This window comes from Carcharodon carcharias, chromosome 6 (genome assembly GCF_017639515.1).
Source record: "Carcharodon carcharias isolate sCarCar2 chromosome 6, sCarCar2.pri, whole genome shotgun sequence".
In the NCBI taxonomy this organism is placed as follows: domain Eukaryota; kingdom Metazoa; phylum Chordata; class Chondrichthyes; order Lamniformes; family Lamnidae; genus Carcharodon; species Carcharodon carcharias.
The window spans coordinates 94152216-94170414 of NC_054472.1; the positions used below are offsets into that span (position 1 = coordinate 94152216).

General features: G+C 39.0%; 1 protein-coding gene across 12 annotated transcripts in view; it reads left to right on the top strand.

Annotated features, from left to right (window-relative positions):
- unm_hu7910 (un-named hu7910) overlaps positions 1-18199 on the top strand; it is a 238752-nt gene that overhangs the window by 30428 nt on the left and 190125 nt on the right. For all 12 annotated transcript variants that reach the window (XM_041189895.1, XM_041189898.1, XM_041189900.1 and 9 more), the window contains one exon: positions 14144-14293. In XM_041189895.1, coding sequence (XP_041045829.1) covers positions 14144-14293 — 150 coding nt within the window. The remainder of the gene's footprint in view (positions 1-14143; positions 14294-18199) is intronic.

Sequence of the window (18199 nt, forward strand, 5' to 3'; positions counted from 1 at the left end):
CCGTTTCATATTAAAAGCTCTAGCCAGAAATATATATATATATTTTTTTTTTTAAAGTAGCTAAAGTAGACATTGGTCCCTTAGAGTCAGAGACAGGAGAAATCATTGCGTAGGATGAGGAAATATTAGAGACATTGGACAAATATTTTCCCTGTCTTCACAGTAGACACAAATTACATACCAGAAATACAGGGTAATTGAGGGACTTAAGCATTTGGTCTAAAAGCTGCCGAATTTCCAGGTTTTGATGGCCGATATCCTGGGGTTCCAAAAGAGATGCCTGCAAAGATGGTTGGATGCACTAGTAATGGATTTCCAAAATTCCCTAGATTCTAGAGCGGTCCTATTGGATTGGAAGTAAGTGTAACACAGCTATTCAAGAAAGGAGGGAGAGTCAAAATGGGGAACTTACATTGGTCGTCGGGGAAATGTTAGATTTGTTAATTAGGAAGCCTTAATGTGTTTAAAATCAGTATGATCAGACAAATGTCAAATGGTTTTATGAAAGAGATTGTGTTTGACAAATTTATTAATTTTCTTTCGAGGACATAACGAGTAAGGTGGAAAAGGGGAGCCAGTAGATGTAGTATACTTGGATTTTCAAAAGACATTTGATAAGGTGCCACACGAAAGGTTAATATGCAAGGTTGGGGGTAATATGTTAGCATGGATGGAGGATTGAGTAATAAATAAGAAACACAGGCTAGGGATAAAGGGGACATTTTTAAGTTGGCAAATTCTAACTAGTGGAATGCTGCATGTATCAGTGCTGAGTCTCAGCTATTTACATCTATATTAATGACTTGAAGTAAGTAATCAAGAGTAATGTATCCAGCTTTGCTGCTGATACAGAGTTGGGTAGGAATGTAAGCTGTGAGGAAGATAACAAGGTAGCAGCTGGGGTATAATGTGGGCAAGTATGTTTGTTATTCACTTTGGTAGTGAGAATAGAAAAGCAGCAGTTTTTTTTTTAAAGGCAGATTTATAAATATTGATGTTTACAAAGACTTGGGTGTACTCGTACAAAGAACACAAAGGTAGCATGCAGGTACAGCAAGTAACTAGAAAGGCAAATTGCATGCTGGACTTTATTACATGCATGATTGGAGCGCAATAATAAGGAAGTTTCCCTATAATTGTATAGGGCTTTGGCAAGGCCATACATGGAATACTGTGTACGGTTTTAGTCTCCATATTTAAGGAAGGAGTCTGTACAGCAAAGATTCACTTGATTGACTACTGGGGTGAGAGGTCCTGATGAGGCTGAGTAAATTGGGCCTATACTCCAGTTTAGAAGAATGAGGGGTGATCTTATGGAAATGTACAAAATTCTGTAAGGGCTTGATAGGGTTGACACTGAGGTTGTTTCCTTTGGATGGATGGAGAATCTAGCATAGTCTCAGGTTAAGAGATTGATCTTTTCGGACTGAGGTCAGGAGAAATTTCTTCAGAGATTTGAATCTTTGGAATTGTCTTCCCCAAAGAGTTGTGAATGTTCCATTGTTGAGTATATTCAGGGTTGAGATCGGTAGATATTTGATCTTATGGGATCAAGGGATATGACAAATGGGCAGGAAAGTGGGGTAAGGTAGGAAGTTGGCCATTATTGCATTGAATGACAGAGCAGATGTGAGGAAGTGATGGCCTACTCTGATTTCTTATGTTGATCAAGGTTTTGTCTTTGTATATGTGAACTTCCAAAAGCCATTTGATAAAGTGCCACATAATTGGCTTGCCAGCAAAGTTAAAGTCCATTGTATAATTGGCAGCATGAATATGAAGATGACTAGCAAGAAAGAGTAGTGGTAAACGTTTCTTTTTTTGGGACTGGATTAAGGTATGCAGTGATGTTCTGCAGATGTTACTAGGAGCACTGCTTTTCTTGCTATATATCAGTGAATTGATAAAGGGCACATTTTCAAAATTTGCATATGAGAAAGCTTGGAAGTAGTGTGAATTATGAAGGTAGTGATAGACTTTGAGGGTATAGACAGGCTAGTGGAATGGGAGGGTGTATGGCAGATGAAATTTAATGCATAGAAATTTGAAGTGATACATTTTGGTAGGAAGATCAAGGAAAGGGTACAATTCTAAAGTAGGTGCAGGGACAGAGCCCTGCTTGTAGCTATTCCTACCAGGAGGTCGGCTCTAATGGTATGTCATGCTCGTCAGTCTTGTACCATCCTCACACATCCACTGTAGCTCGTCTGCAACCACTCTGATGTCCATCATCTAACTATGCCTGGGGATATATGCACAAATTGTTGTAGGTGATAGGGCACATTGAGAAAGAGGTTAAAAGAGCATGAAGGATCGTGGGGAAGGCATAAATTATACAAGCATGTAAAGTTATGCTGAGCCTTTAGAAAACACTGGTTCGGCCTCCACTGGACTATGGTGTCCAATTATGGCCACCAAACTTTGGGAAGTCTATAGAATCGGTGCAGAAAAGTTATACGAGAGAGTATTTTTTATCGATTTTTACAAATGATAGCAAAATTGGAAACACATAATATATAGATATATATCAATATCGAGCAACTTTAATTTATATATTGCCTTTCATGACCTCTCAACATTCTAGAACACAACAGCCAATGAATTGCCTTTGACTTAAAGTCACTGTTGTTGTAATATAGGAAATGTAACAGCCTGTTTGTGCACAGCAAACTACAACACACAGTGATAAGTCCTCTGTTTAATTGATGTTCGATGAAGGATTAAATATTAACTGGGAAAGCTGCTTCTCCAAATAGAATTGTTTATGTCCAAATGAGAAGGCAAACTGATTCTCAGTTTAAATTCTCATTTGAAATGCACTGCAGCACTTCCCCAGTGTTTGTGTAGATCTTGTGTTCTCATCTCGCAAATGGGACTTGAACCACCAACTGAAAATGCGACCTACTGAGCTGATCCCGTTTTAGAAATAACTGGAGAAAAGAAAGTGTTGAAAGAAATTAGCAGAATGCATGATGGTTAGTTAAGTGGCCTGGCACTGTTAGCCTGCACTCTAGCTGCTTAAAGTCAGAGCAGAGATGGTAGCCTCTTAACTATTCAATCAGAATCAGTACAGCAAAGGAGGAGGTCATTTAGTCCATTAATCTATCTCATTATATCCTCATAAATAATTCAGATTTTACCATTGGACTGGATAGTAACCAATTTAATGTGTTTCTTCAAGAAGCAGGAGAAGAATAAACCATAAAACTGGAGACTGCTATCTCATTAAAGATCAGCTTAGTGAGCACAAACACTTCTGGTATTTGTGACTTAGCTACTTGCTGGGTATACTAACTGGGTAGGGGTGGGACTGTACACCATTTGTAAACATGTCAGTGCAGAGTTCAGTATGCTGTTCATGTAAACTAAATCTTTGAAAAGTATGATGCAATGTTGGCATAGAATTTAGGATTTTGCAGCATTGAAGAAAGCTTTCCAACATTTTTGTCGGCACTTGAAGAGCTATCTACACAGCCCTATATTCCTCTGCTTTTCCCTCCTTATTTTAAAAAATAATTATTTCAAGTATTTATCCACTTTTGAAAGCTATTATGTATTCTGTTGCCTCCACTATTTCTGTCTGCTTTGACATTTAGATTTGACCTGTTGTGTTTTTTAAATTCTCCAGCACCCCTCTATGATAAATTTATACCCTGGGTTACTGACACTTGCTATATCTTCTGTAGAAATTTTTCATAAAATGTGAGAGGTGATTAAAATTATCTTTCTTTCTCTGCTCTAATGGGAAAAACCCAAAATTCTATAATCTACGTTCATAATTAAAGCCTCTAATTCCTGGTATCATCTTGCATCTCTGAATGCTCTCTGCAGACGAAGTGCCCAGAACAAGGCACAATAGCCTAGCTGTAGCGTAACCAATGTTTTGTAGAGGATTAGTATAATCCCTTTGGTTTTGTACTCTACACTTCTATAAAACCTAGAATCCATATGTTCTTTTTCTTTTCCAGCTTTAACATTTTGTCCTCCCACTTTGTACAAATTTTCAAAGTTCTAAAAATTCATTATATCAGTTTGCATTTTCTTTATTTGTTCATGGGATGTGGGCATCACTGGCCTTGAGGGGCTGTTAGGGATAGGCAATAATTGTGGGCCTAGTCAATGACACCCACATCCCATTACAAATAATTAAAAAAAATTAATTTCAGACTACATAGGGACTGGCATCAGTTTCCCTTTTTCTTGCAAACATTCTTTTCAAAATGATCATTGTATGTACTTTCAGGGGAATGGGGCATATTTTACCCAGTATTTATAGTGGCACAGAAACTCTATCCCTGGATAGAGCTATGCAAGCATTTGATCCCAGAGGTGGAATGGTTTCTCTGCCCTCTGCCACATTGGATCATGTATAAAGGGATCAGTGTTGGCCAAAAGCAATTTCTTTCTCAAAACCAGCTACTGTTTCCTGCTGACCCATCTGTTCCACACTTTTAGTTTTAGAGGTGCTTGGTGCATTGATGGCTGTCCGTAACTTATGAATGTCTGTTGTTTGAGAATGCTTCTTGTATATTTCACCATGGAAAGTATTTGGGTGCCTCAAATGTCTGTTTTGTGAGTGTCTGCTTATACAGGTTTCACTATTTATGGCCACATTTTGTTTTCCACTCCTGGAACGTGGGCTTGCTCCATCTAGCCAACGTATAGATAGTGTTGATCCAAATCCTAGTGTAGTGAATCTACTGTATAACTGTTCCTAATTGATAAGTTGAATCTTCAGGTCAGGAGGATGGCTAGTCTTGGAAATTACAATGTTGCACTTGTGTTGGAGGAAGAGATGTCCATCTGATGTTGTGGTGTAATGTTGAGGTACCTTTGCTCTACCTCTGATCTGTGGTTTACCCTTAATGGGGAGTGATGGGGCCACTGCTTAAAGTATGAAAGTAGTTAGTCTGTTCCCTGTACTGATTTATGTAGCTGGACGACCACAATATGGAATACAAATCAAGCGTGCAAAAACAAAAGTTTGGAGCATATAAATAATAGCTAAGCTTTTGTTGAATTTAGACCTTGCTAAACTGGTTTGTTTGGATCAGGTGGGAAGTAAAAATGTTAATTTCAAACAAAAATCCAACCCACTCACTTCTGATTTTAACGTGGTGTTGACCGATGTACACTTGGGAGGCGATTTAGCTATCAATACTTTTTAGAGTCTGTGTGCCTTCATCTTACCTTTTTTTTTGCTGTTGTTGTCCATGTCTTCCTAATCTTAGGAAACTGAAAAGGCAAGAAGGGCTGAATCTGCAAATTGTGCATTTTACAGGCCCTATTAAAAGCAGCAATCTGTCAGCTTCTCTGATACCGTCCGCCAACCCCTAGTAACTACGCTCACCAAACCAACCCCCAAAACCCCCACGATTCCTCTACCACTGCTCCTTGATTGTGGCCTTTTCTACAGCCACCATCACTCAACTGACTGGCCTGTCTATTGGATTGTGTTTTAGGCAAGAAGCCTGGAAAGGAAAATTGTATACCATGGTGTTAAAATTCCATACCATTCGGGGAAACCACCTTTAAGTTTCTTGACACCACCCCGTTCCCAACTACCACCACAACTCTGAAACTCTGTCCATGATGCTTAATTGACAGATATCATATTTGATGTGCTGTTCACTGAGCAATATAAAACTCTAATGATGTAAAAATGAATTAGGCCATTAATCAGTAACAGCAGCATTTTAAAACTGCTGCTTCACTCAGTTGATCCTGAATTTCATGTATATTTTGTTTGTTTATGGTGCAATGGAGACGTTATAGTTTGATCATGTTTATATAATTTAAAAATAAATCCAAAAAGGCAGCGCAGTTTATTTTTAACCTAACAATTGTACATAGTTCTAAATGATCTCTGGTATATTGAAAGGTATATACATCTCGTTAGTTTGTTAACTAAATAGAATTTATTTTGCAAAACTGGCAAAAATTAAAGTATGGCAAACTATTACTCTAATCATAAGCATGCTTCCAGAAAATCATTGTTTATTCTGGTGTAGTAAAGCAAACCTTCACCATTGCATGCACTTGTTAAATGTGGGAATCATAGAATACTACAGCACAGAAGGAGGCCATTTGGCCCAGCAAGTCTATTCTGGTTTATTCAAAAAACAATTCGGCTAGCCCCGCTCTCTTGCCCTTTGCCCATATTCCTGCATTTTTGTTTTAATCCTTCATGTATTTATCCAATTCTCCTTTTGAATGTTACTACTGAGATATTGTCTACCATCCTATCTGGCAGCACATTCCAAATCCTAACCATTCAATTTGTAAAAATGTTTTTCCTCCGTCACCCCTGGTTCTTTCACTAGTCACCTTTAAAACTGTGCTTTTGGAAACAGTTCTTCATTTATTCTATCTAAATCCTTTGTGATTTTAAATACCTCTATCAAATTGTTTCTTACCCTTTGCTGCTCTAAGTAGAACTGCCCCAGTTTCTCTAGTCTATTCACATTAACTGTAATCTCTCATACCTGGAAGCATGCCAGTAAATCTGTTCTGTACCATCCCCAATGCCTTCATGCCATTCCTGAAATGTACTGAAGTTTTCCTTGAATCACCCCCCACTTTAAAGACCACACATTGCTCTTTTACAGTGTTTGCCTGCCAGCCTTTGACTGGAGAGTTCTGGCTTGGTAACTTAGAGTTTGTTGAAAATAGCCCTCCTCTAGTTAAGTATTTGTATTCTAGATTGCTCTTCGTCTTTCTCCATGTCTGCTCTAAGCTTTACAATACTATGATCACTGTCCTCAAGGTTTCCCCAACTGTGACATTCTCCATCTAACTCACTTCATTCCCCAGGACTCGATCCAGCAATGCCACCTTGCTCGTTGGGCAGGAAACATGTTGACCAAAGGAGACAGATAAATGGAAATTGGTGATACTAAACAAATAATCTGGTTCAGTGTTTGCAAAGTGGTAGACTATGGGGAAGGAGGTAAATCCAGAATTGGTTAAAAACAAGCTAAGTGACATTTTGAATAGAGAGAAAGTGTTAAAGAACTTAAGCAAGCTAAACAAGGACAGAGTGACAAGACATGATGGATACATCCAAGTTCAAGGGAAAAGGAGGAATAAATGGTAGAGATCCTAGAAATTATATTTTGAGGTTTTGTTGAGTGGTCGTGTTTCGGGAAGACTGGAGAATGGCCAATATGATGACCTTTTTCAAAAAGAGAGACCAAGATGACTCAGGGCATATCTGAATGTAGCGTACATGAACTCAACTCGTGGTTACTGCACAAGACTATTGGAGAAGATTAGGTGATATGAAATTGGGGAAGCTGGCAAACTGGTTAATGGGGGGAGTACAGCAGGAGTTAAAGGCAGTTTCTCATTTGTTGGAAGTGGGCAGTAGTGTTGCTCAGGATTCTGTTCAGGGGCTACTTCTATTCAGTGTGTCTATCAATGATTTGGATATAGGGAAATAGAGCGTTGTGTCCAAATTTCCAGATAAGATAGAAACCATATTAAATGACATTAAACCTGAGGCGGTACAAGTTAATATATATATATATATATATATAACTGCTTTAAAATGCTCCTGTAGCCTTAAAAATCTGAGAACCATTGAAGCCCTGATGATATAGCTGATGATATAGCCTGTTTCATATGAAAACACATGTTTACATAGACGTTGTAATTTAAATTATGGCCAGGATTTTCCCCTCGGAGATTTGGGGGCGGGCCCGGTCGCTGAGGGGAAAATGACGTGGGATAATGTTGGGAGGAATCCCTGACGTCATCCCGGTCCATTTAAATTTTTAGGAAGGCGGGCAGACAGCAAAATCAGCTGTCCGCCCGCTGATCTGTCAATGGCCAATTGAGGCCATTGACAGACTATTTAAAGTAATTCAAGGCACTGCCCATCCAACCTTAAGGCTGGTGGGCAGGCCAGGAGCCCCAGTGGGCTCCAGATTATTGATGAAACTTCATCCACTGGCAGGATGAAGTTTCATGTCCGTATTGTAAAAAATTAATAAAGTTTATGTGGTCTTTATTAACATATGACATGTTAATTTTTTAATGTTTCTATTTTTAATGTTTTTGACACTGTCACTATTCTCCCTGAGACAGGACTTTTCCTCAGGGAGAAGTGTGCTCTTCCGCGCGCATGCGAAAGAGCGCACTTTGACAGATGAGGAATCCCCCCCCTGCACAGGAAGCGCATAGCACTTCCTGTTGGGGATGCCACTGGGCAGACCTTAATTGGCCCGCCCACTTAATGGCGGCAGGCCCTGTTTCATTGGCGGGTGTCAGCTGCCCACCCGCCGCCAAGCCGGTGGGACCCACTCACCATCCAAGGGCAAGATTCTGCCCTATGGGTGCATCTAGTATTCTTAGACATGCATTTGAGGGAAATGGTCGCATGTACCTGAATTCCTAAAATGAAAATGTAGATGTTCAAAGTGGAAAATTGTTGGGGCATTTCTTGGAAAATGTTTGTCCAAGAACATGCTCCCTGGAAATTTAGAATTATGACATTATACTGATGCATTCTGATTTAATCTTCTGCGCTTTTGGTTTTCGAGTTACTGAAAAAATATAAATGACTTGGATTTTCTTGGGACATACGAGCATATGACCATGCTAAAGGTGAAGGTGGAAAAATATAACTAGCGCAGTGAAATAAACACACAATGCTAGGAATACCCAGAAGGTCAGGCAGCATCTGTAGAGAAACAGTTGAGATTTCAGGCCTATAATCTTTTATCAAAATATCAGAACTAGTAGTCCATTGAGTTTGCTCAATAGCACCATGATACCATAAGCATCATGATTGACACATATATCACCTACCGGTAGCCATGTGCTCTCCTGGGAGGGGAAAAAAAGCCAGATTTGGGAAAATTGATCTTCAATCAGATTTAACAATTTCAAAATCTGATCACTTGCTCATTTACATCACAAGAGAAAGAGGGGGAAAATAGGCCTAGAGCTTGCTTGCATTTGCTCTATTGTCTTCGAAGGATTATGGCATTGGTAGAGGCTTGACAGATAATTTCTACCTGTGCTGCAAATGAGGAAGGATTCAGGCCATGGAGTGGGAAATAAAGGAGAGCTTAAAATGAGTTGAAGGTTTTATTTTAATCGTGATGTGGGTGTTGCTGGCAAAGGCCAGCATTTATTGTCCATCTGTAAGCTGCAACCTTGAACCACTACACTTTCTGGGTGTAACCTACACTACAAAGCTGTTGGATAGGGAGTTCCAGGATTTTCAGCCAGTGTCAGTAGTACGTAGAGATGCAACATGGAAATGGTTTGTTCATCTCAACAGATGCTGTGTTTATCCTCATACAAGATAAAAGCAAAATACTGCGGATGCTGGAAATCAAAACAAAAACGAAAATGCTAAAAAATCTCAGCAGGTCTAACAGCATCGTCTGTGGAGAGAAAAACAGAGTTAACATTTCGAACCTGTATGACTCTTCTTCAGAAGAGTTTATCCTTCGTGAGAAATAGTCCCACAGTCCTCTGTAGCTTCACTCTTCTCGTATCACTTTTATTTACTTTTTCCTTCAAACACATATATCTTATTTGCTATGTTGAGATAGTGTCTTCTTCAGTCATAACTCTAGTGCCTTCCATAGTCTCTCAACCCCCTTTTCAAAAAAAGATTTCTTCTCTCCTCCCCTGGCCCCTGCTATGTTTAATCCTATGTTTATGTCCCCTTGTTCTAGAAAACTATTTCTATCTAATGTGAAAACATCATTTAATAATATTAAACATCCCCATCAAATCACCTAATGATCACCTCTGCTGCAATAAAAGGAGCCCCAGTTATTGTTTGTGTTCACAATTGTATTTCCTTGTACCAGACAGCAGCATGGTGAATCTGCATTGTATAGTGAGTCTGCACTGTATGTTCCTATGGCCTGACACAGGCCCAGCCTCCTCAAATCTCTCCTTAGATGATAATCCTGTCATTCCAGAAATTAGTCTGGGGAATTTATGTAACTTGAGTCTTCTCCATTGAAAACGAACACAAAATATTTGTTTAATGCATCTGCCATTTTTTCCTCATTCCCATGATAATTTCTCATGTCTCTGCTTCTAAGGGACCAATATTTATTTTAGCTACTCTCTTTTATACTTGGAAAAGCTCTTACAATCTGTTTTTATATTCCTGGCTGGTTTACTCTTATATTCTGTTTTTTTCCCAACTTCCTGGTGGCCCTTTGATTACTAAAACACTCTCAACCCTCAGATTTGCAACTGTTCCTTGCAACATTATAAGTCTCTTCTTTAAATTTATTACTATCTTTAACTTCCTGAATAAGCTATGGATGGGTCTTTTATGCTGGTTTTTTGTTTTTCAATGGAATGTATTTTTGTTGAACATTTTTGAATTGTTTCTTTAAATGTTTCCCACTGTTTATTTATTGCCAAACCTTTAAGTCTATTTACCCTGTCAACCTTAGCCAGTTATGTAATAAGAAGACGTTAGATCAGATGAGGGTCAAAGAGGTGGGTTTTAAGGAGTGGCTTAAAGCAAGAAAGAGGGACATAAAAATACCAGGAGGGACTTCCAGAGCTTGGGGCCTAGGCACATAAAGGAATGGCTGCCACTGGTGGTGATTATAGAAGCCAGGTTTGGCAGAATGCAGAGATTGGTACAGGGGTGGGGCAATGGTGTTTGTCAGGCATGAGGGGAGTAGAGTTGGGAGTGGGATGAGAATTTTAAAATGGAGGTCTAGCTTATCTCACTAGTCTTGTTCAGCCCTAGACATTTCTCAGAGAGGCTTGGAGTAGGTGACCACTTTGTGATGGATTGAAAACAGTAGCTCCTATCCTCCAATATTTAATTGGAGGAAGTTTCTGCTCATCCAATACTGGATCAGAATTTCAGGACCAACTGTGTCAAAGGCTGTAGGTTCAGAAGGGATAGTTTATTTTTGTCATAGTGAACCAGGATGGGGCAGTAATTTTGAAGAACAGGCAGGGAGGGTGGGTCAAGGGTTTTTTTTTTTAGGAGAGGTGTGAAGCAGATTTGAAGGAGAGGCGGACAGTTGCTAATGTCAGCTAACATAGGAACCAGGAAGTGAAGTTGAGTAGTCAGCACTTTAGTGGGCATACTGTCTAGAGAGCAAAAGGTAGGCCTCATTGAGAAGATGAGATAGAAAAGAAACTAGAGAAGATGGCAAATTCAGCGTTAGAGCTAGGGGAAACCTTAAAGGCCATGTGGGTCAGGGGAAAGGAGGAAAGGGAACGAATAGTCTCAATCTTTGTAATGGAAAAGCCTGTGAGCTCTTTGCACTTACTGCTGGTGGTGAAGGTGGAGGAGTCAAAGGAGGGTGGTTAATGATGGGGAAAAGAAGTTGGATGTTATTTTTACCTTCCTTGAAGATCTTTGGAAAGTAGGTAGTTTTACTGATAGAGAGCATTGCCTGATATTTATTCAAAAGATGTAAGATCCAGATTTGGCGGTGAATTAATTGTTAATTCAGTCGCCAGAGACATTCAAGTCCAGTCACTTGGGCTTAAGGAAGTGGAGTTGAGGGATGTACTGAGGTTTTATATTACAATTTTATGTATGTTCACAGAACAATTTTACCTTATTGCCCTCTCTTCCTATTGAACTCAATGGTGGGTGCTCAATTGTGATGACCCCTTCAACCAGTGATTAAAAGCCGAAATGAATCCCACCATAACATTTGGATTTGTGTTTCTTTTACTTTTTGCACTAAAACCAGTTTGTCACTAGCTTTTTTTTCCCCCTGTGTCCTTATCCATCTGAGATGCTGCTTTTTACATTCTTTCATTGGATGTGGGTATCACTGGCAAGGCCAGCATTTGTTGCCCATCCCTAATTGCCCTCAATTTGTGTGTCTTGCTATGCCATTTCGGAGAGCATTTAAGAGTCAACCACATTGCTGTGTCTTTGGAGTCACATGTAGGCCTGACCAGGCAAGGATGGCAGATTTCTTCCCCTAAAGGACATTGGTGAACCATATGGGTTTTTACAACAATCAACAACAGTTTGTGTCACGTTTCTCCATTCCACTCAGACTTCTGTCCTCTGTCTTCTACATGGGCCCACTGAAGCAGAGGGCAAGCTTATCTCTTACATACCACCAGGAGAAATGGAGAAATATCTGGGTGCCAGAATCGATCTCTGGGCGGGAGTAACTGAGGAGCAATGGGGATCCAAAATCGGTATGTGGATAGAGAATCTGAAGAAGGCAGCTCTTCGGCCTATCCAAAGGATTGAAATCCTTAAAACGCATATGATACCCAGAATATATTTCCACCTGATCCTCGCAGAGGTCTCACAGAACATTCTAGTTAAACTGGATCACTATATCAAGAATGGAACAAAAGAAATACTACACCTTCCGCCACATACAACGGATGGTTTACTATACAGCAGTAACAGGAATGGGGGTCTAGCCATGCCAAGGCTTGAAGTCCAAATTCTGTCCGCCATTATCCGGAAACTAGAGGCGTTGGAGAGCTCACCCCATGCGGTGATAAAGGCCTCATTTGAATTCAGCGGTATTGATAATAAACAAACAATCCATGATAGGGTTCCCCCTTGTCTTCACTTATCACCCCACCAGCCTCCACATTCAAAGGATCATTTTCCGCCAACTCCAGCATGATGCCACCACCAAACAACATCTTCCCTTCACCCACCCGATGGCATTCCATAGGGATCGTTCCCTCCGTGACACCCTGGTCCACTCCTCCATCACCCCCTACTCCTCAACCCCCACCTGCGGCACCTCCCCATGCAAACACAAAATATGCAACACCTGCCCCTTCACTTCCTGTCCTCACTGTCCAAGGGCCCAAACACTCCTTTCAAGTGAAGCAACATTTCACTTGCATTTCTCCCAACTTAGTCTACTGCATTTGTTGCTCCCAATGCAGTTTCCACTACATTGGAGAGACCAAACGCAGACTGGGTGACCGCTTTGCAGAATACCTTCGGTCTGTCCGCAAGCATTACCCAGACCTCCCTGTCGCTTGCCATTTTCACACTCCACCCTGCTCTCTTGCCCACATGTCTGTCCTTGGCTTGCTGTATTGTTCCAGTGAAGCTCAGTGCAAACTGGAGGAACAGCATCTCATCTTCCGACTAGGCACTTTACACCCTTCCGGACTGAATATTGATTTCAACAACTTTAGATCTTGAACTCCCTCCTCCATCCCTATCCCCTTTCCATTTCTTCCCCCTCCCTTTTGTTTTTTCCAATAATTTCTATAGATTTTTCTTTTCCCACCTATTTCCATTATTTTTAAATGTATTCCACACATGGTTTATTTCACCGCACCCCCCACTAGAGCTACCTTGCTCGTCCTGCTCTCCAATCTTAATCTTTTAGATAATATCACCATTTTCAACACCTCTTTGTTCTTATGTCTGTGACATCTTTTGGTTATCTCCTCCTATCACTGCTTGCTTGTCCCAACAACCCCCCCCCCCACCACCACCACCACCATCACCTCCACCTCCCCCCTTAAACCAGCTTATATTTCACCCCTTTCGTATTTCTACTTAGTTCTGTTGAAGGGTCATGAGGACTCGAAACGTCAACTTTGTTCTTCTCCGCCAATGCTGCCAGACCTGCTGAGTTTTTCCAGGTATTTCTGTTTTTGTTTTGGATTTCCAGGATCTGCAGTTTTTTTGTTTTTAACTCCTTTTTTCAGTTAGGCAATTTGCAGCCTTCAGGTTCCACACTGACTTTAGCAATTTCAGACCGCATTTTGTTTTGGGTGGCAGCTGCTGATGATTCTGCTTACCCCATTTGTAACCCATCTAGACCTATCTTTATTTTCTTTTATTTGACTCACTGCCATTCCCTTTTGTCTTGCAGCATTGTCCTTTTTGTCACTGAATCTCCTATCTTCCACCCTATTGTGGGCCTGCCCTTTTGTTCTTTTTCCCTGCCTGTGTACTTGTTTAAAAACCTGTTACACCTCTTACTTTTTCCAGTCCTGATAAAAGGTCATCAGTCTGAAATGTTAATTTGGTTTCTTTCTACACAGCTGTTGCCAGGTGTGCTGAGCCTTTTCAGCATTTTCTGTTTTTACTGCAGATTCTCGAAATCAGGAATATTTTCCTTTTTTGTCATTTATGTTCATTTGTTTCCACATCACAGACAACTAATGAGAGCCTCTTTTTCAGATAAGCACAGCTCTAATAAAAATGGGAAGAAAAGCGATGGACCTTCTGGAAGCTCGTTCTTCACATGGTTCATGATAATTGCCTTACTGGGTGTCTGGTCATCAGTAGCTGTTGTTTGGTTTGATTTGGTGGATTACAAAGATGTTCTGGGTAAGTTCTTCAATTTCAGTTTTTAAACTTCCAAATTTTTTTCATTGTAGGGAGGAGGTCCATAATCTTATTGTTTAAAGGCTATCTCTGGAAAAGTGATGTGGTATAAGTGGAATGCACAGTATTGTTTTGTGGCTTATCATTTGCCAAATTATTTTATTAATGCAATCCTTTATTTTGTACTTTAGTCATTCTAATTTCTGCGCTACAAATTAACCACAGTTGAGAATACTGATCAATGGATAGCTCCTTTGCTAACAGCTCTTTCCCTTGTTACAATAATGTAACTGCAACCTGGGACATGCACATGCAGTGTTTGTGGCCAGTTGTTCATAATCCAGTACAGCACATTCCCTAGAAATAAACCAATAAAGTTATAGTTGGATAGGTCATTTATGCAAGAATTATAGAACCATAATGACACTTTGTATCTTATTATAATCGCTCCGACTCGGGGGTGGGTGGTGGTGGCCTGTGGTACCCGTGGATTATACTAGTATGAACTTCTAGGCATCAGAGCTTACAGCTGATGATGTAACTTTAGTTCCAGACATAACCCATTATATCAAAATGATTTTAATAAATATATTTGTGGTGTATAATAATGTCAGTCTTAGTCAAAAGTTGCTTTGTAACGAGTGAAAGCAAATATTTAAAATCAAATTAAAACTACACTAAACTAATCCAATTTGAAACCTCGGATCGATTTTCACATTCTGAAGGCATTCAGCTCTACTTCACTGTTGCCTCTCTTAAATCCTCCATTGTCACTAAATTATCAGACTACCTGCCCCCCACATTCAGTTCTGCATGCACAACTGACTGACCACCTGCATTCTACTCTCTGTAAACTTGAGGTCATCAAAAACCATTCACTTATGTCCCAACATGCATAAAGCCCTGTTCACCTATCACCTCTTGAGATTGCTGACCTATGTTGGCTTATGGCCACACAACACCCTGATTTTAAAATTCTCATCCTTATTTTCAAATCCTTCCATGACCTTGTCGCCCCTCCTTATCTTCTGTAATCCTCTCCAGCCAAACGATCCTCAGATATCTGCACTTCTCTAATCCTGGCCTTTTGAGCATCCCAAATTTTAATTGTTCCAACATTGATGCATGTACCTTCAACTGCCAGGGCTCTAAGCTCTGGAATTTTCCTCCCAAACCTCCCTGCCTCTCTCTCTCTCTCTCTCTCTCTTTGAGATACTCCTTAAAACCTACTTGGACTAAGCTTTGGGCTCATCTGTTCTGTTATTGATTTTTGTGGCTTGGTGTCAAATGTTGCTTTATAAAATACTTATGAAACAACATGGGATGTTTTTATTACTTTAAAGACACTATATAAATACATGTGGTTTGTGGGTTTTTTTTAAGTGTCTCCTGGTCTTGGTTCATTTTTTTTGCTGTGTTTAATCTGTACTAATCCACCGTGTATAAAAAGTTTTATTTTTATCATGCATGCAGCAAAAGCAAAGGAATTTCGTTATAATTTTTCAGAGGTGTTACAAGGTAGGATTTTTCCACTGTTCTCAACCTTCTATTCTGAACTTTCCTTTGTGCATCCATTTTTCCTGTGTTGAAACTAGCTATTTTTCTTTGTTTTTCTATCCTGTGATTTGCAGTACACATTGGTTTGTTTCCTTCACTTTACTTTGTAATTTTTAGTTTTTATTGTTTGCGATATTGAATATGAGAAGGTAGTTTTCTACATAGTATAGCAAAGCATAGCATTCAGTATTTGCTGCTTCATAGTCATGGGCTAATTTTAACTTTAACTTTTAGTGATGACCAAAATAGGCTTTAGTCCTTGTTTTGATCCTCTAATGAGATAATAATGGGAAAGCTATTTTTTTCTCCCCAATGATTTGTATTTCTAATTTGATTTTTCCCAAAATTAAGATTCAAGTTAGTTTTTTGGAGGTGCTGGTTTTTTAAAAAAAGCTTGGAAATGTATGTTGTACTGATCAGTTGTTAATGCAAAACTGATCGCAATCATTTGGATTTTGCAGTCAATGGTAATTGGTTTCAATTTCAGTTAGTGTTTCTATAATAATTCATGTTATCAAAGATTTGTATCACATTTAGTAAAGTGGACCATGCCACATTTGTGTTAAACTTTTGACCATAGTTAGCTACGTTGGATTTCAAAAATATTTTGGTTGTCCAGAGGTTTCTAATCTAGCTGTTGTCTGACAATATATCTGGTGATATTGGCATACAATATAAATGCATTATTTTATACCACACACCCCACCCATAACAAATTTATTTGAATCACTGCGCAAAATCTAAAAGGCACCAATTTAAAAAATTTTTGAACTTGGATTTGCACTACTTGAATGAACAGGCCATCAGGTCAACAAGCCATGTTCTAATTGGGTTTCTGTTACTTTGGATGAAGATTTTAAATCTAAGATTTGTAGTCCAAAATACAGTTGCAATTAATCTTTAGTAATTTTATTGTGAGCCAGAGTAAGTTTAAAATGCGAGTTATTTTAAATTTGGACAAATGAATTTTTGCTGCCTGATGTTGTGCGGGTGGAAAAGGTTGTTAAATTGCGGATTAATGCTGCAAGAGGAAAAACATCCAATTGAAGTTAACCAAAAAACAAAAAGAAATACTGTTCACTTAAGCCTGCAAGTTTCACTTCATTATTCAACTGGCTTAGTGGCAGCAATTAATGGACCAGTAGTATTCCTGCTATATACAAGCATTTTGAAATATTGACTGGCCTATCTATAGAAGTATTATTCCTAATATTCAGCCCATGGTACAGGTAAAAGGGCTAAAGGATTTTCACACACTATTTATATTTTAGTGTTTTTTAAACAATATCCTTGTTATTAACTCAGTAATTAATCTTTGTAAATTGCTTTGATGTTGTTAGCCTAAGGAAATATGAGATTCCATTTTATGCTAACTCATTAGTTTTAAATTTTCAAAGTATTTTGATTATCATTAGCTCAGTGTGGATAATATTCTAACCCTGAATTAGTGTAATACTTTGCAATTTTTAATTTTTTTCTCTTTTTGATCATTTGAATGCTGTATACTTGCTCAAGTTGGGTATTCTTGGCAAGAATGTATATCTTATGTTCAAAAAGTGTCATTTTATTTCAGTTGGATCTTGGCAATTCAATGAAGTATACCCTTATTATTAAATTATTTAATTTGTTCACTCCAGCATTCTTCTCAAACCAGAGCTGTAAGATTAAATGAGGAATTGCTGTGAAGCAATCGCCTGTGACATGGGGGTGCTTCCTCTGGGCTGGTGAATGAACCCTGTTCTTTTCCTTTTGGCCATTGGTTAAATCCCTACTCTAAATCTTGCATGGAAAGTTATTTTGTTCTTCGTTTATTCTTTGTTTCAGTTTCACAAATTTGTTCAAGATAGTCGATGAAAATATCAATGATTTATCTTTTTAAATTCAGCTTACTGATATCCATACTTCACATTTTTTTAACATTGTTGAAAGTCATTATTTTATAGTCTCATGACAAGAATCCGCTAGGATTAATTCCAGTGATATGAGGTCACCTTTATGAAAAGGATTCTTTGTAGGCTACTGTTTACCCTTATTTTCACTGAAGTTGTGGAATCCACTCCTTTCTAGGTAAATAATTTGGCTGTAAACATAGTGCACAATTGCAATCAGCAAGCCAAGGCTGACTTCTAATGAGTATAAAGTGATGATTTTTAACTACTTCTGTCTGGTAGTAACCAGAGTACCATATAAATGCATTTTTTTCTTTTACCTCTCTCTTTATCTTTCTCTATCTCTGTCTATTAAATTGTCTTGCACTTCATAAACTATACTTAATTAAGATCATAGGTCTGCCTTGTTTTAGATGTGAATCTGGAGGATTGGCAGCTTCTGTCCTATGTAACTTTTACCTTT